Here is a 19619-nt window from a genome sequence, read left to right as displayed (position 1 = left end):
TCAGTATTGGTACTCTCACTATTTAAAAACATGCATTCCCTCTTCATTTCCTGCAGCGGGTCATGATGCTCTTGCTCACCTGCATGACTCCCCTCTTCCTCCTCCTCTTCCTCCTTCATCCCCTTCCTTACCTGCTGCAGAATGTCACAGCCGGTGTCGTACTGCTGCCTGATGGAGAGGCTGAGGTTAAAATGTCCTGCATGTTCACCGTGTTCCAGTGGACCACCCACACTGTTACTCTGCATACAAGGAGGTTAAGTCGGCCTGGACTCAGTCTCCGCTCTCCCTCCGCCTCCTCATAGTCATGTTTTAAGTGGAAAAAAAAACATGTTTTGAATGCAGAAGTTATCTAATTGTCTGCTTCACTGGATGAAGCAATAGTAATGCAGCTAATATTCAAGAGTGACCACCTTCCTTTTGATATATAAAGATATATACAGTTATATACTTGTCCTGGAGGTGAAGACTATCAGATCAGTGGAGAAGAACCAATAGAGCTACGAGTTAAAGGACCAGTGTGTAGAATTGAGAGGGATCTACTGGCAGAAATTAATTGTAATATTCATAACAATGTCTTCAGTATAAATCTCTGTGCGTATTGGAAGTGGACGTAGACATCGTGAGTTTTTTGGACTACGGTTTTGAAGCCTCAAACTCTGTATTTCGGCAGTTAAAGGGCTACATAAGATATCAATGAACTGTAGAAATACAATAATGTTGTATTAACAGGGGTTGGCCACACGGTGGCGGTGTAGGTCCATGTGTGAGCTTCATCAGGTAAGAAACCACTCAATCACTGTTCAATGATTCTTTATTGGGAACACTAGAGATCGATACAATACAAATAATTTCAGGTTTACAGATTACAAGTTAACAATAAATTATTATCTGCTGATTTACCGTATACTGAAAGTCTATCAGTATAACCATTTAATGGAAAGCTAATTGAATCTGTATTTATAGTGTTTCAGACAGCAGTATGGAACCATCTTTCATAAAACATCTCACACACAAAAAAAAGATAGAAATGACTAATATGAGATCCAACAACAGTGACTACATCTCTACACAACGACAGGAACTACAAAACATCAGGAGGGAAACCGGCTCAGTGGAACCTTCTTCTTCTAGGGCTCACAGATGTTTAACACTTCTACAGCGTGTGGTCTTGAATGAACACAAGACTGGCACTTTGCAAATCTGATGTGGTCATGGTCCTTTCATCTTCAAACTATGACGGCCATCGCTCATTACATGCATAGTGTATTTTCAAAATAAACTTCAAACAAAGGGTTTTTTGGTTCCTTGGTTAGGATTTGGATAAGATTGTCGTTTGGGTAAAAATAAATATGATTGTCATGTAAAATAAAATTGGTAACTTGGTATGTAAGTCACATAACAAAAGTGCAGTGGTCACCTGGGTGAAAGTCCTATGTTTGTTTGACCCAACCATCCATCCATCGGCTCTCTGCGTAAGGTAGCTGGAGGGTCAAACAAACAAAGGACTTTCACCCAGGCGACCTCTGTCTGGGTCTCGTATGAAACCAAAGCTGGATGAGGAGGAGGAGTTTTTTGGTTCATGATATACTAAAAATATATAGTTAATGAATCGTGACTTTCCGTCTGCATTTGAGTGGTTGCGTAGTAAAGCCCGCCTCTTAATTGATTTGATTGGCTGCCTGGCCAAAGTGTCTGGATGTTTCTCCAAAACTAAATACATTCTTTTGTTTTAAATCATGTTAATCACACATTTAAAACAGTGACCATTTAATGTGGCGGGTGCTGTTTGACTACTTGAAGCATCATAGCGGTGTTATTAACCGATTACAGCCATTTAATGGGCTGATAACATTCAAACAGGGTGAATGAAAACCGTAAAACGCAGTAGCGTCCGATTCTTTGCCGATGATGTTCTTGTTTTACTAACGGAGACTTCTTGTTTAAAATGCTTCACATACCAGCTTTAAACTCAAACTGAACAATCTGTGTATAAAAAGGGAAAAGTCTGAAATGAAAACTCCACACGTCAGTATGATGATAGCCATGATCACGAGTACAAGTATTAAAAACTCTTATCGTATGATATCCTGTACATAAACAGCACACAGTGCCATTTGGCAGCTTACATTAGGTGCAACAGCGTTATCTGTACAAATGTGTTCAGAATAATAACTTCTATTACTTCTACAAGATATTTGTGTCTATGTTCCTTTTGTTTCATCCGGACAGGCGTTTTACAAACTACAAAGCTTTGGGGAACAAACTACAAAGCTTCGGGGAACAAACTACAAAGGTCGGGCAATAAAATCAAATATTACATTTAAAATATTTACATCACACGAATGGAAAAAAATGGATTGATGGGCTGTCAAGTAAACCCTACAGATGTGTGTGTCTGTGTGCGTAGTGCGTACATGCATGTGTATGTGCAAGCATGTAGATGGGAGGTATATTACATTCACAGTTGCAGAGGATAAGGTGGGCTGGGAGCGAGAGAGACGCTGGGATTTCATGATCATTCCCAGACACACCGGATCAATTACTACTCTAATACAATGTCTCTCTCTCTCTCTCTCTCTCCTACACACACACACACACACGCTCATTCGCACATACACACATGAGGATGGTCTAGGAGCGACAGCAGCCGACAGTCCTCATTTCTTTGTCGACGTACTCCTGCAGCTGAAACTTTGGCTCGTCGGGCTCCTTCATGGTCCGGTGCTTCAGTTCCCTGAGAGAGAGACGGTGGAAACGTGAGGCTAACTGCTACCACCAGGTGGCGACAGAGCAGCATCGTATTCAAATGATAACATATCACAATTACATTTTCACCATTGTGTCATGTCATGGCAGGAAGACATCTAAATGAATGCACCGACATTTACATTTAATGTGAAATATCAGCCACATTTTCCCAATAATGTCAATATCTTTGAATCTTGATTTGAGAGTCGGATCCTTGAAGAAGGAAACTCAGAACTGGGAGTTTGTATTTAAATGTCTTTTTTGACATTTAGCGACATTTGGTGACATTTTATCCTGTTAGACATTGAAATTAAATTAGCGGTCTTGAGTTATGTGAGGTCATAGTGATCTTGACTTTTGACTAATATCTAAGCAGTTCATCCTTGAGTCCCAGTGAAATGAAGGGATGCAGACATAAAAAAGATCCAAATATAGAATATTGCTCAAGCCTGGATGTTCTGTATGATTGTCAAGTCATAAAACCCCATAAAACCCAAGATCCCAAAGTTGCTGCAAGGTGAAATATCTACGCATTGAATATGTATGACTATATTTATAACGTATGTAAACATCAAAAGTGTGAGACATAGTTTTTTCCCACTTTAAAGCAAAACGTTTGATATATTAGGAAGTTATTCACGTTCTTGTCCAACAAAGAAGAGAAGTTTGTAGAGAGAAGGAATCAAGAGAAGGATGTAAAAACAGAACAGGAGCAGATCTGGTCTCATGTTCTGGATCCGTTGTGTGCCAGACCGTCAGGCTATTCTTGGCAACGCCAGCCGGTTACCATAACGAGGCTAGAAATGTACAACAACTCCCACACAAACTGTGAGGCACGCTGCCGAGAAATAGCATCCTCATATCACAACGTATAACAACTATTTGCTGCGTTGCTGTCGAGGGAAACTTTTGGTTTGGATGCTGATCTGATTAAAACGGCTGCCTTAACAACTTCTGTCTATTGAAGTGCTTACGTTTTTGCATGATCATACAAACCTATCTCCACCTGTCCACCTTAAGAGATGCAGAGTTTTTGAAACCCAAAGACATCAAAGAGTGTCACGATCAGATATCAATCCCTTCAGGAAGCTGCATGTTGTGTGTGTGTGTGTGTGTGTGTGTGTGTGTGTGTCTCACTTGGCCACTGCAGTGAAGGCCAGCTCCACATTCAGTCCAGATTTAGCACTCGTCTCCATGAAGGGCACTCCGAACTCCTGCACAGAGAAGCAGAAACATCTGTTATTCGGTGTGTGTGTGTGTGTGTGATTGTGTGTGTGTGTGTGTGTGTGATTGTGTGTGTGTGTGTGTGTGTGTGTGTGTGTGTGTGCAGTCTAGAGTACAACCAGAGAGAGAGATAAGGGGGGTTCGCTGATCAATACCAATAACCCAACAATAATGCTGATCGGTGCCAAGATTTCTGGCTCTGAAAAAGTTCATCTTTGTTTCTCATAAGAAACAGAATGAAAGACGATGTGAGGTCGATTAAAAAGATGCTCCCAGGGGTCGCGACCTCACTCTGCCCATCTGTTTGTGAGAATACATGTCAATACTCCCGCTGTTCCTATTTACTCTAACACGCCTCTCAGAGATTATCTGAGCCAAACCGTCCGGAAAATTAGGTTTGCAAGCCTCCCGTCATTTTATTCCAAACAATAACAACGAATATGATAAATTAATATGTAATTACACACTAATGAAGACACGGCAGCGACGCGGCGGGAGTTTGTTTAGAGCTCACGTGGCTGCGTGGGCCGCAGCGTCATCTTTTATCCTCGTTACTAGAATGTGTCACATCGTGTGTGTGTGTGTGTGTGTGTGTGTGTGTGTGTGTGTGTGATGTCGCTCACCTTTGCCAGTTTCTCTCCCTCCTCTCGCTTCACCATCCTGTCATGTGTGGAGTCGACCTACAACACATCCAAGGCAACACTCTTCAGTTACAAACCGTCACATTATCCAGGGTTCATTCTGGTGCTGGAAATCCTTGAAAACACTTGAATTTAAGTGCTTGGATGTAGACTAAAGGTCTTGAAATGTGTGTTGTATGTGATGACATCTATGATAGAACAGAGAAAAGATTATCTCCATATCTGAGGGACTGAAAACAGCATTTTGTGACATTTCTTTATGAAAAATGACTTTTGATGATGAACAGATGATGAAAATAGTTGGTGATTATATTTCTGTGGATCTGTTAGTGGAATTAGTTTTCCTTTCATTTGTGGTCCTTCTGTAAAAAGCTGTCTCCAAACATCATGTTGGTTGTTTAGAGGACAATAACATCTCATTTAATGTGATGAACAAGTGACAGAATAAGTAGACTGAATACTGACCATTGGATTGATACACATATGGAGTTTACCACAGCTGGAAGGTGCTGGAAAAGCATGGAAATGTTGAAGACCCCTGCTTAAGAGCTGATTAATAATCCTTTGTTCACATTCCACACATATCATTTGATGCATCGTTAACGTACAATGCATCAAATATTGCTTCGTTTAACAATTTGATAATTAGATCTTTATTGTCACCGTCTGTTGAAATAACCACTCTTTGTTGAGATGCATCCATTTAAAGCGGCTCTCCTTCCAGACACTCCCCCCCCCCCCCCTACGAGTCCATCTGTCCATCCACATCCCAGCGTTGGCAACCTCTCACCTTGTTGCCCAGCAGCATGACGACCACGTCCTGCTGGCCGTACTCGTGGATCTCCGTCAGCCACGCCTGGTGATGGAGAGAGATGGTGGTGAGGAGATGGATGGATCCACAGAGAAGGAGAGAGGGAGAAAGACAAAGATGCATTTATTGTTCGCTGGCTGCCGTCCATCACATCCTCCCCAGATCCCCTCTTCATCCTTCCTGCATCTCTATCCATCAGTCTTCTTCCAATTACAGGCCCGTAGTGTCTCGGCTCTCTATTACCTGGTTTGGTTGAAAAGCACTTTGCGTCTCTGGGGGTCTTTGAAGCTTTTGTTAGTTCACTCACAGACTCCCATCGTAAGATCACTTCATAGCAGCAACCGAGACGAGAGCGTTTCATTCCCACCAACAACGGCTTATGACCAGTGACATATTAAAAAGTGGATTTCTATAGGACAAGTCAGTCTTAATTGTCAGCTAATATTTCATGTAATTGAATCAATATGACACTGATTAAAGACGATCTCCAGGATGCTTCACACAATGAAACACATTTTCCCTTTGGATCCCACTTTAAACACGTTTAACAAAAACGCACCAAAATGACTTCATCATCATGTTTAGGATAAAAAACCACAAACAACATCGTTTGGTTTTAAAATAAGCAAGTTTGTGACTTTAACACGGGACACAAACAGCAGTCTCCTGGGTGAAAGTCCTGTGTTTGTTCTACTAACTATGATAAGAAACTATTTGTTTGATACATAAAAAAAACAAATGTAATCTGGGATGAAACGTTTCCGTGGAAACAAAGACTGACGATGCAGTTTATTTTTTTGTATGGGAACCAAATTTGACATTTTAATACATTTTTGTATTATTATTGCTATTAAAATGAATTAAAATAAGCATTTATTTGATGCAGGCGTAGACAGAAAGCGTACGTGTGAAAAATAAAACCGTCTGGTTTCCGTATGTATTTATTCTGCTCCACAGGAAATATTACATGTAGCTTAACAGCTGTAATCATGACCGTGTGTCCATATTAGAAAAGGCTACAATCATTTACATCAGAGCCGAGCAGCTTCCCTACTTTCATGTTTCTCATTAGAGCGGATGAGTATGGCAATCATTTCAGTTATGCTAATTACTGTCCTTTAACATTCACACTGTAATGTTTGTGTGCGAGCGTTTACTGCCTCGTGTCTGTGGCAGTAAAATGCATTTTCACATCATGGAGATAAATAATGAATAATGAGGATCAGGAGGTGGATTTTCTGGGTTTTTGAGATTTTGCTACAAAGCCCGGATGAGAGTGAGGAGACGACGGGAGGAGGTGTTCATGAAACGGAGAATTATGCAACGAGGAGGTTCAGGGTTTGTGTCAGAACAGCTCTTCTGTTGGAGGGAGGAGAACAACGCTGACGCTCTTATGACACAGGAAGAAGGACATTTCATCAGTATTACAACAGTATGAGAAAGCTGGGAAAACATCGTCTTCTGAGTCACAATGACCACATGATTTCCGCTGGAAGAAAAGATCACATTCATGCTATGAAAGCATTGCTTTATAAACGTTGCCAGAACAATATTGGCAATGCACGTTGCTGCAAACTGCAGGATATGTCGGTGTTTCCGAACCAAAAGGATGTTTCAGGAAATAGGTTGTGAAGTAATTGGTGAGGTTTAACAAAACCCCGTTAAGTTTAGAAAAACCAGCCGTAGCAGACTTTCCTACGTTACAGAATGTTCTGGTTTCACATGGGACATGAACGGGGATCTCCTTGGTGAAAGTCTCTCTCTTTTATACGATAATCGTTATTATATCACGTAACTCAATAGTCAATCGACTACATCACTTACTATACGAGACGTGAATTGTGACCGAATACAAAAACACAAACATCCAACACATCATTGGTTTGCAGAAATGTACAACGCAGAGATTTCCCCGGGTGTCTGTGCTCTTACATGAGGGTTGTATCAGATGCTAGACTGTAAACTCAAAGGGCTGATGAACAACCATGTAGAGGAGTCTAATCATGATGATCTATCCAAATCATGGGGATTAGATGACTGCACATGAACCTCCTTGTTACCAGAAAAGAGGCAGAAATCTAAATCTCGTCTAAGATTATGGGATCTATTCTTTATTTATAGGAACTTCTAGTAGAGCAAACCCAACCAGAGAGATCCCAGAACAGGTTTTAACAGCGATGTACTGAACCTGAAGTACAGACAGCTGCTGTTAACATGTCGAGCATCAATAAGCACACATTGATCGCTTCTGACTGGGGGGGCAGAGGTCAATATATGTAATTCCTATGGAGTGAAACAGTGAGAGAAAGGTCATGTCTCTCTCACACACACACACACACACACACACACTCACACTTCCTCCGCTTCTCTCCCAGTGTCGGGATCAGCGGTAATCCCTCTTCTCTCGTCTGCAGGTTTTACGGTGCTCCACGCTGCCTCCCCCGGGGTTTACATCACTTCATTACACAGAGATTAATGTACCGAGCCCTCACCTGCCGGCCCCCGACTTCTCCACCACACGCCGACCTGCCAATTATTCACACGGTCCTGAAAGATGTCGGCGAGGTCGTGGGTGGATCAGAGGAGCTTCTCTGTGTGCTGGAAGTGATCAAAAGCATCGGCTGCTGACACCGATGTTAGAAGTCAGACGGCGTGGGGGGAGAACGGGAGGAGCACACGTGTGTGATGGTGGTCTGCATGTGATTCACAGCTTTAGTTCACAGAGTTTGTCCTTTTCCTTATCGTCATTTATACGAAGGCGTATCAGGGCCACGGTAGAGAAAAAAGAAAAACGCAAAAAAGAAACGAGAGAGGGCGGCAATATTCAGAGAAAAAAAGTGTTTCTTACGATGCTACCAACCGGCATCTATGCTAGCTAACATATATGTACGTTTATGTTTGTAATGAATGATCCCAACGTGTGACAACGCCTCGTTAAGGTCCTTAGGGTGATGATGTTGATGCTTATTGTTGCTTTTATTTATATATATATAAAATCCACATCCTATGCAGTCAGAAGTTCACGTCATACTTGGTATATACTAGTATGACAGTAGGCTGGTATGCAATGTCAAACAGATTCACAATCCATGCAGATATGTGCATAAAAGTGATTCATTTTGCTTTCAATAGCCCGACATCCTTTATTCACTTTACTTGTTTGAAGCACTTTATCCATCAAACTGGATATCTTTCATTCCATCTTCTGCTGGCTTTGCTGAACTTTATTGCCGGTGTTTGATCAGGTCCCGGTTGGTGCTTTGATCAATAGGCCAATCAATCAAATCAGCTGACAGCGACACAGCTGCACGCAAACAACCAGGCGGGACGCCTCACAGCTCGACGTGGTTTAACATGCAGACCGTAAATTCTCCTGCAGGCCGACGACGCGTAAACTAGAAGCACATCTGTTGCATCACATTCATGTGAGGCGGCGTAAAACGCTGCTGAGTGGATGATGAACGCCTTCAGACTCACAATAACATGATGTTTATTTAGCAGGTATTATGTTCATCACTTTAGGTTAGCGTGCTAGCCTGCTAACATCTGCTAATTAACACTAAACGAACAACAACATATCTACTTTCTCACACTGTTCATGCTATCGTGAAAACAGCCGTTGGCGTGTGAGTGTGTGTGAGTGTGTGTGTGTGTGTGTGTGTGTGTTTCTGGGAGTCGATTTGAGGAACCTGTGGTCAGATGTCTGGGTGGGGAAACAGAGAGAGAGAGTGATATGAATCAAGAGCTGAGAAAAGACTTTAGTCCCGAATGAACGAGCCGAGGTCAACGCAGCTCTGCAGGTAATTTATTTCTATTTTATATTCATATGTTTGACATAAAGATTGGAAACACGTCTGTGTTCATTCTTAAGAGTTCAAAATAATTCAAATAATTTGAGTTTTTTAAAAGTTACTCCAATTACTGTTCAGAGTTAATGTTTCATTATTTGGTTAGCATGTTTTTGGGCTCGTCGTTTATTAAAACTAGTTTATATGATTTAAAATGAGACCATTTCATTTTTGAGAAAGGAAGTAACAAATGAAATGCTGATACTATAAATTCAGCACAAAGAAATGCAATGCTTTTCTTGGGGTGGTATGCTTAGCCTACGTTGCTAATGCTACGTCTGCAATGCAGATTTGAGCTAAAATAATATAAATTTCAGTTGATCCGTGGTTGAATTTGCACCACTGAAGGGTGTCGACATCACAGCTAGTATGTTGTGAAACTTTATTTGAGAAATTGATATAGGCGTCTCCTGTTCCTCTTATCCCCCCCCCCCCCCCCCCACACGTTTCTCTTCACAGGGTTATTCAAGATCCCCAGACCGGACAAACACTTCCAGCAAGATGAAGAAATGCTACGTTGCTTCTAATGGCACTGCTAGCCCCGCCCATGCTAACTGTGGCCAGCTGAGGGAAAAGGTGTCCGAAGTTAATCACGTGACCCTCAGAGTCCAGAACAGAGACTCCAAGAGCAGAACGGCACCGGGTCACGTTAGAACCGTCTCGGACCCTCAACAGCGCCGTCGGTCTGAAGACTACTGCAGGTGCGGCACGTCGCCCGTCATCACGGTGACGAAGAACAGGAAGGAGCCGCTGCCTCCTCAGCGTGGACTATCCGTCCTCCGACCCCAGACGACGGCGTCCCAATATCCGCTCAAACGTTACTCCCTACCCGTCATCGGGGGGCCGACTCGCCTATCCTCCTCTTCCTCCTCCTCATCCTCCACGTCTTCCTGCTCCTCCCCTCCTCCCGTCCGGACGTCCGTCATCACCGGACGCGACCCTCTCGGATGGAAGATGCGTCCCAAGTACGACTCCCCCCGTCCTCGCGCCAACAGGCTGTCCCTGCAGATTCCCCTCCCCGTCATCCTCCCCGAACCCCAATCTAGTCTAGTCTACACTGCTAATCCAGACCCCTCTCCAGTCTACACCGCTAATCCAGGCCCCTCTCAAGTCAACACCACTAACCCAGACACCTCTCCAGTCTACACCGCTAACCCAGACACCTCTCAAGTCAACACCACTAACCCAGACACCTCTCCAGTCTACACCACTAATCCAGACCCCTCTCCTGCAAACAGACCCCTCCACCCTCAACCATCCCGCCGCCGCCACTCCGACTCCTCGGCCTTCCTCGGGTCGACCCCTCTACCTGCGGTGACACTGGAGGAGCTCTGCGCCGTGAGTCTCCGCCCCCTCTCCCTTCTGTCCGACGTGGTCTTCCTCGACGGCGAGGCGAAGGCGACCGCTCGGACGCCGCCGCCTGTTCCAGAAAAAACTGCCAAGGCGAGACAAATAGCACAACTGATGGCTCAGTCACACCAACGCGGTGGGCCAGCTGATGAAGAAATCATTTACGCCAGAGTTCTAAAGCTAAAAGCTCAACAGACTGAGGAGCGCAGCAGCCTGAACGCCAGAACCACCGGTAAGCACTCGGGAAAATCTCCCAATAATGACCTGAGCAGACAGATGAATTATGGATTATACACACAGTTCTTCTAACAGTGGATATGGTCCAACAAGTCATCGTGGCATTCCTATATAAGACGATGGTTAGACCAAAATACAAATACAGCGAAGGGTGTAGGAGGCCGAGTGTCCACACTTTGTCTTTCTGAGCACAAGCTTTTTTTTTTCACCTGTTCAAATGAGGTGCAGTCGGTGCATTTTTTTTCTTTTTTTGCTGCTCTGAGCAACAAAAGGTGCTGGCGGTGCTTTTTGATGAAGCACCTTTCAGCCACGGAAACATCCTGCACACTATCGGACATGCAGACTGTACTTATGGGTGTTTTGTTAATTAAAGTGTAGATCCAACGCTGCTGAGCGTGACCATCCTCCTGAGAATGACTTATAAACTGAATGATTCAAACCTGCTATAAAACATCATAGTGTGGTAATTATACAAGAATGAGGATTTAAAGTTACAACTGATGCATCAGAGATATTCTGAGTCTGACACTACACTTCCCACAATGCAACATGATGGCATCTTTTGAATCAAATGCTCACATCCTTCAAACAACTTTCCGTTAGAAATGTCTTTAAACTCAAAATACCCGTTATGACATCATCAGCTTCACTTCCTTACCAGCCTCGGATGACATCATGCAACCACAGTAACAAACAACAGACGCATGTTCACAAGAAATGTGTCGATTCACAACAACTTCTTTAAAGTTTGCATGAGATCTAATCGTAGACCCCTGAGAAGTTTTCCCCTCGATTAACTTTGGATTGATTTCCTTTACGTGCCGAGAGGAGGCGTCACCGTGGTAACGGCGGTCTGTGTGTTCCAGCAGGTCTGCGTGTGGAGAGCAGCTGCGACAGGGAGCGGTCTACGCCGAGGTTCCCCGGCTGAGGAGACTCCTTCAGCCTCCAAGACCACATGACAGGACTTCACCCAAAGGTCTGAGCTCGGATCCTATCGATCGGATAGTAGGAGATGATGGTTTGGCTTCACATAAATACGTTTGTTACGTAACGTTGGATGTTTAATGATTCATTTAAGTAAACATTATTTTTTTATTTTATTGTTCTTTTAACAGGGACAATACGTACGACATTGCCACAAATAATTTGGAACATGTGATGTATTTAAGACGTCTAGCTTCAGCTAATTTGCAGTCTTTATTCATAGAGAAGCTTTTGAATACAATAAAACAAAACAATAAATATAGCTTTAAAAATTGAGACACAATTGACTATTGGTTCAACATGTGGCATGGATGTTGGTTGCCTGGGTTCAGGTCCCTGTATTTGTTTGACCCACCCATCTACCACCTACCGTTTCCTTTGAAGTGTAATTAAAGATGCAGTTTTTCCTGTTTGAGAACATCATTTTAGGGCATGTGGTGCTCCTTGTGTAGGAGGAAACCTTTCAATGCTGCAATTCCTGCTGGTTGCTAATAGAGATAATACATCCCTGTTGAATATTTGCTTTACCACTGTATAGAAAGTGCTCTGTCATCTGTAGGTTCCTCATGATAAAACACAAATGATTGTATAGTATGTAATTGCATTAATTTGGTAACGTATGAATGGTATATTTTGTAATATTTTATGGATGATTTAACCTGATAAAAGAGTCATACAAGTCTAGTAATAACATTCTTTTCATAAAAATAAAGTTTGTAAAGAATTGATGCTTCTTTTCCCTTGTTTTGTCAGCTGTCTCCGACACTCAGATGGACTTGCTTCTCGTTATGCTCCGGTTCAGGCTTGGCAGGCACTTCGTACAAAACCGTTCTGTCTGACAGACGCACAAACACACGGCCACAAAATCTACTTTGTTTGTGGCAGAAATGCGACTGGAATAGTATGAACAGTATGTGAACTACACACACACTAACTGCTCCATCAAACAGACAGAAACATTTACACGGACCTTGGAATCACAAAGCAACAGCAGCTCGCAGAGAAATTGCAATAACAAGCAGAAACAAAACATGTTTCACTGTGAAACTACCGAGTAACGCTCAGCAGATATATGCTGGGTTTTTTTGCAGAACAACAACAACAACGGGGGCAAATGAGCAATTAGAACGAGTGAGAACAAAATATCCGCTTAAATAGAGCAAGTAGCAGCCGAAGGCCAATATTTGTTTACCTTTTCTTGCCGGTCCAACCAGAATTAAGTGTCGAACACTTCATTTTACGAGTCACAAAGTTTTATATCCGTCTCCTAGAAAGGATCTGAGCGGGTGATTGGGAAGCTTCCTGGAATGGACGATGTAATACTATTAAATACTACTACGATGTAATACTATTAAATACTACTACGATGTAATACTATTAAAACAAACGGTGTACACGTCAGTAGACTTCCAATTTGTCGTTGGTGTAACTTAAGAGATGCACTATCCTGGATTCAAAGCATTAATACAGCAACTACAATGACTATGCAAAAGATATATGTCGCTTTCCCTCTGTGTGTGTTGTTATCCGAGCCTCTCCATGCTCTGCAATTTGAGCTTTTATTGCAGGTTCATGGATGTGAGCGTAAAACATCAACCAGCTGTAGTTTGCACTGTTAGCTGCTAACAGCCGTCGCCTTGCTGCCAAAACAAATGCTCCCAATCTCATAAATTGCACCTTTGAATTGTCTTTTAGTTAACGTTGTGTGGTAAAACAAAGGCAAGTCTTCAATCAAGCAAATATGGGAATGTACACATTTATAATAAACTAATATTTACTCCGTTATTCAATCAGAAAAAGGATATTCCTCTGATTTATTATTGTCTTTTCATAAAGTAAGGGAACTCAAAAAATATTGTTTAAAAAATAATGGTGACAGTATGATTCAAGCTCCGAAAACACCTGATCCTACATTTCCCATAATGCAAGTCAATATTATGCAAACCCCGCCTTTGGAGGCTTTCACTTAGAATTTCAATGCCAGGCCAAGATAAAATTGCTATTAACATTACTGCTATTACATCATGTTCTTTTTTTTATTTTGAATGAAAGTTAATTATTGTCCTGAATAAATAATGTCCATTCAGATTTTTTAAAGTAATGACTTTTCAATGGAATATTTAACCAAAATAGGGTCAACGATGTCTTCTACTTTTTTTTTTTTTATTAATACACCCTAATTACTCCTCATCTTCTTTCTGTATTAACATAATGAAAACACTATATTTCACAGTAAATGTTATATAAATAAATATATCCAAATAAATCTAAAAGTGTTCTGGTAGAAGTGAACGACGAGAAAAGACGGAGGAGTATGAATCTGGGTTTGGTCCTCTGAGATGAGCAGATCTGCCGTGTCGGCTGGAAGCGGCGCTGCAGGCAGGTGAGCGGAGGTGCTACAGTACGCATCATCACACACACACACAAACACATGACGCACACACACACACACACACACACCCTGCAGCACAACGCCGCACATGCAAATCTGAAGCTGCTGCATCTCAAAGAGGAACTACTCTGAAATATATCTATTGCTTAAGGTCTAAAATAAATAAAAAGTTACTGGATGCAAGAAAAAAATAAATAAATACACAACTTGACGTCAGGCTGAACTCTTCGTTCCTGCATCGGTGAGAAGGAAACCAACTCTCGACGGCTCTAAAGTCATCGCATTCAGACAATAAGAGGAAGAATCACAGAATCTCAGGACACACCAAACCACAACCAAGACAGGATGCAGAACCGAACTTCTATTACTATTCATTTCCCCTTCAAGGTGACATTTAACAAAAACTCTTCTCACCAGACGAACAGCATTCAATCAAGCAACAATATGAGTTCATACGTTATCCATACAAGTGTCTTAAAGCTCAACATTCAAGGGTGGAAGTCGGATGATCCAATCACCGATTCTAAAAAGATGTCGTCTGTACGTGATGTACGGAGAAGTTGGAAGTTAAAGTTTTGCAGAACTTTGTGGATAATTTCATCAAGTTCCCGTTTGGATTTCTGATTGATTTTGCATTTTATTCCTCATTGCAGTGATGAATGTGAGGGGCTGAAGCAAACTGGCTGCATTAGCTAATTTGATGCCTGTCCAATGAAATGGATGCACGGTCCAGCCTGCTGCTTCCCAGATGCGGTGATGTCCACACTGGAAGTATACAACTCTGACGACCCCTTTATTGTTTAGACTCTGTTTTTTATTTTTTGTGTGATTTTAGGACCAATGTGTTAATACAGTATGTGAAAATGAAAAAAAATTTACTGTAAAGTCACACGTGAGGACGTCTGAAAAAAAGACACCAAGCAAAAAGGCAAGGTACATTGTTTTTAAGGTGAAATATGAAGGTAAAATCAAAAGTAGTCAAAAACCGGCCAATAATACCCTGAACTCGGAGAGTTAACCACCTTAAATCTCATCAGTTCATCCTTAAATCCGAGGAGACGTTCCCGAGATATTCCAGATCAGTAAGAACACGGTGTTATAACCTCGTACAACACGCTAGCACCAGTGGGAACTGTTTTCCGCTCATATTTAGGGTGATGTGTACTGTAGTCATGGGTCTGTGGTTCTACAGGGAGTGAAGAAAGCCTCAACATCCTCTTTAAAGCTTCTCCGTGGTTTTATTTGGATCCACCTGAGCCGTATCACAAACTGAGTCAGAAAGGATCAAACGCTCCGAATGCACTCGGTGTGAATAAACCTCAGATATGTACTGGAAGCTTTCCCCTCAAACCCGGTGATTAATAACCAACGCTTGAAGGGTAGAAAAAAAGTAGAGGGAATAACGTTCTCAGGAATCTGTGTGGGATGAGACCCGAGGAACGAGGAGAGGGGGATAAAAGGAGAACTTCCCTACTACAGAACAGACTGACACTTATTAGCCTGCTGTCAGTGTGTGTGTGTGTGTGGGGGGTGTAGTATTAGCATGCCAATGTGTTCATAAACTTATACCACACAGTAGATTGCCTAAAAAATCCCTAGAAGGGCTCAAACATCTTCGTTATGAACGTAGAACTGCATAACTACGATATTAACATTTTTCTAAAACAAGTAAGTCTTGTGCTCTACGACGTTATGAAGCTTGTCGGAGCCCAAATAACAACGTGCAAAGTACAGTGAAGAAACTAAGCCAACTGCCTGTAAGACTACGCTCAGGGCAAAGACGAGCGATCCACCTCGACGCGTCTGAATCGTCCTATTTAGCTCTGAAAATGTGTGTTTATATGACAATACACACACACACACACACGGTAGCACAATCTTGGGTTGTACCACAAATGGAAATATGAGTAGTGATGCGTGTCAAACATTAGGTCCTCAGGCCAGGACCTGGACCGCATGGGTCCATGCTGGGCCCACTATTATAGCTCCCCTGTGCTTCGGTCCAGGCTACATGACAGAACACTGTCAAGAGAAGGCTTGTGTTCCTGCAGCCGCCGCCGGGAAATGTGCTTGTCAAAGAAAGTCTTGGACCAGGTCCTATTTTTTACTCCACGGACGGGAAATGGGAAGCCAGTGTGTGTTCAGAGCTGCCTTTAGTCTCGAGGAATAATGTTTGGCCATTATCAGACTCATGGCGTAGAATAGAAGAATTTGCAGATTCATCTTCATTTCAAGATAAATTAATTGGTTTCATGCTAAAACGCTGTTTTTATTCTATATTAATGTTTTTATTCTAATTTAATAATTATATTGGATTTTGCAATGGTTTTACTGAACAAGCGTACTGTTAATGACCATCCATCATCCATCCATCCATCCATCATCCATCATCCATCCATCATCCATCCATCCATCATCCATCCATCATCCATCCATCCATCCATCATCCATCCATCCATCCATCCATCATCCATCATCCATCCATCCATCATCCATCATCCATCCATCCATCCATCATCCATCCATCCATCCATCATCCATCATCCATCCATCCATCCATCCATCATCCATCCATCCATCCATCATCCATCCATCCATCCATCCATCATCCATCATCCATCCATCCATCATCCATCCATCCATCCATCCATCCATCATCCATCCATCATCCATCCATCCATCATCCATCCATCATCCATCCATCCATCCATCATCCATCCATCCATCCATCCATCCATCCATCCATCCATCATCCATCCATCCATCCATCCATCCATCCATCATCCATCCATCCATCATCCATCCATCATCCATCCATCATCCATCCATCATCCATCCATCCATCCATCATCCATCCATCCATCATCCATCCATCCATCCATCCATCCATCATCCATCCATCCATCCATCATCCATCCATCCATCATCCATCCATCATCCATCCATCATCCATCCATCCATCCATCATCCATCATCCATCCATCCATCCATCCATCATCCATCCATCCATCCATCATCCATCCATCCATCCATCCATCCATCATCCATCCATCCAGCCATCCATCATCCATCCATCCATCATCCATCCATCCATCATCCATCTAGCCATCCATCCATCATCCATCCATCCATCATCCATCCATCCATCCATCCATCCATCCATCATCCATCCATCCATCCATCCATCCATCATCCATCCATCCATCATCCATCCATCATCCATCCATCATCCATCCATCCATCCATCATCCATCCATCCATCATCCATCCATCCATCCATCCATCCATCATCCATCCATCCATCATCCATCCATCCATCATCCATCCATCATCCATCCATCATCCATCCATCCATCCATCATCCATCATCCATCCATCCATCATCCATCCATCCATCCATCATCCATCCATCCAGCCATCCATCATCCATCCATCCATCATCCATCCATCCATCATCCATCCATCCATCATCCATCTAGCCATCCATCCATCATCCATCCATCCATCCATCCATCATCCATCCATCATCCATCCATCATCCATCCATCCATCCATCCATCCATCCATCCATCCATCCATCCATCCATCGTCTACCAGGGGGTGGACGATGGATGGCTGACATTGGGGCGACGGCAGGGCTGTTAATGACCCTTGATCTATAATTAATATGACATCCTGGTTTAGGGCAACATGTAAAAGCATGAAGGAGAATGTATTTGTACTCCTCCCGAGGTTTTTAGATAATAACTCGACTACAGATGGAGCCATTAAAGTCTCTGTGAAATCCCCCGAAAGGCTGAACAACCAATTAACATTCAACTACCACAAGTCACATCTTCTAAATATTCATGAGACACACGTCGGCCCCTTAAAGCTGATTTCTCACCCCCGTCTCATAAGCTGGGAATACCTTTCAGTAAACTGGCTAAACGTGATGCATAGAAATGCCATTGTTGCTTAGCTTTGGAGAGGAGAAGGTACTTTGGTAGAAGGTACTTTCGACCTTTGACTCGAAGGGAGAAAGCATCAAATATAAAGTGAGAAAATCAGAGAAAGTGTGAGTCTGATGTCACAGGGTTGAAAATCTAACAAAGATAAGAGTTTGAGTGAGTGGAAGAGAGAGAGACAGGCAGACAGACAGGCAGAGAGATGGTATTTGGAAGGACAAACGTTATTTGATTTAGTTCAGTGCTCTGGCAGAGAGCTGCAGAGTGGTTTTGCATTCTTGATTTTCTGCTTGGAGAAGAACTCGATGAGCAAAGCGTCACCACTCCTGCAACCAAACAATCAAAGAGACAAACTGGAAAATGAAATGTTTTTCTTCCTTTATTGTTGGGTGTTTAGTTTGTAAGTAAGTCTAACTTACCGTGTTACATATAAACACAACAACCCGACGCTTGGTCTGTATGCATTATGCTTCTAACTACTATTTACATCACTTCCAAATGACATAATACTCATTATTTTAACAAAAAACAATATTTTCCTAACCTTTACCAAGTTCTTCTGTATAAAAGCTAAAAACTAAAGAAACCTGCGTTGGAAGTTTATTCCTTGTATTTGCATCTTTGCTAAGAAAAGCCCTGTGTTGTCTCATCATTGATTGATGGATGTAAAGATACATTGTCAAAGTATAAATTACATATTTTGGGTTGGATCTACCTGGAACTCATACAGAGACAGTATATGTTCATGAAAATGCGACAGATGATGAAACGCTGTGATTGTGCACGTTTCTCCGGCCGAAGCCAGCTGATCCCGGTGTGTATCACATTGATTTTTACTTTACTTCTTATGGGAATCTTTTGAACAACAAGGCTCCCTGCTGGGAGGAGGTCTTCAGTGATTTAATGGTTTTTCTTTGTGGCGAGCGAGCCGGTCAATACCAATAAAACCCGCCTGTGTATGTATGTGTGCTGTATATTCATAGATTTGGTGTGTGAGGAAGGTCTACAGCCAACATGGTGCCCAAGCAGCAGCTGATATGAGACTGTAGAGGACTCAATCAGACTGCTGGGAAATTATTTACATGCACACGATAAAACATACTGAATTAATGAAGCGACATGGGGCAGATATGATTTGTCTCATTATCCAGATGAAGTTGTTGGAATTGATTATCATCATGTATAAAAATCACATAAACGGCCCCCGATGATGTGCTTTTTATTTCGTTTTTGCTGCACAATAAAAGCTGTAGGCGGTTTATTTGGAGGCTAATTGGGGAAAAACATGATAATGTTTCAACATATAATGTGTTCTGATACTCACAGGTACTTTTGGCCAAAGAAAAAAAAAAGAGAAAAACTATTAAAATTAGCTTTAATTTTGTGCCACAATGGGAGGCAATCAAACATGTTGACGATAATGGAGGGAAACTAATG

At 42.3% G+C, this 19619-nt stretch overlaps 2 protein-coding genes across 4 annotated transcripts in view; one reads left to right on the top strand and one right to left on the bottom strand.

The window, feature by feature from the left end:
* Nucleotides 1-804: 804 nt before the first annotated feature.
* Nucleotides 805-19619, bottom strand: part of rab26 (RAB26, member RAS oncogene family) — a 49842-nt gene continuing 31027 nt past the window's right edge. Inside the window, exons 6-9 of the mRNA XM_084001942.1 lie at nt 5404-5469; nt 4596-4652; nt 3886-3962; nt 805-2734 (exon numbers count right to left, since the gene is read on the bottom strand). Coding sequence (XP_083858068.1) covers nt 2632-2734; nt 3886-3962; nt 4596-4652; nt 5404-5469 — 303 coding nt within the window. The 3' untranslated portion in view covers nt 805-2631. The remainder of the gene's footprint in view (nt 2735-3885; nt 3963-4595; nt 4653-5403; nt 5470-19619) is intronic.
* Nucleotides 9096-11870, top strand: LOC311033014 (uncharacterized protein; the record flags this gene model as incomplete). Of its 3 annotated transcripts, none has more annotated exons than XM_084040153.1 (3): nt 9096-9224; nt 9732-10854; nt 11729-11870. In XM_084040153.1, the coding sequence occupies exons 2-3, from the start codon at nt 9774-9776 to the stop codon at nt 11785-11787; spliced, it is 1140 nt and encodes a 379-aa protein (XP_083896279.1). In that variant the 5' UTR covers nt 9096-9224; nt 9732-9773. The 3 variants fall into 3 exon arrangements, with proteins under 3 accessions (XP_083896279.1, XP_083896278.1, XP_083896277.1); XM_084040152.1 differs by having other exon boundaries at nt 11726-11865; XM_084040151.1 differs by having other exon boundaries at nt 11688-11818.

Source organism: Eutrigla gurnardus (assembly GCF_963514095.1).
Source record: "Eutrigla gurnardus genome assembly, chromosome: 22".
Classification (NCBI taxonomy): Eukaryota; Metazoa; Chordata; class Actinopteri; order Perciformes; family Triglidae; genus Eutrigla; species Eutrigla gurnardus.
The sequence above is the reverse complement of the archived record's forward strand: the minus strand, read 5'-3'. Positions and strand labels throughout refer to the sequence as shown.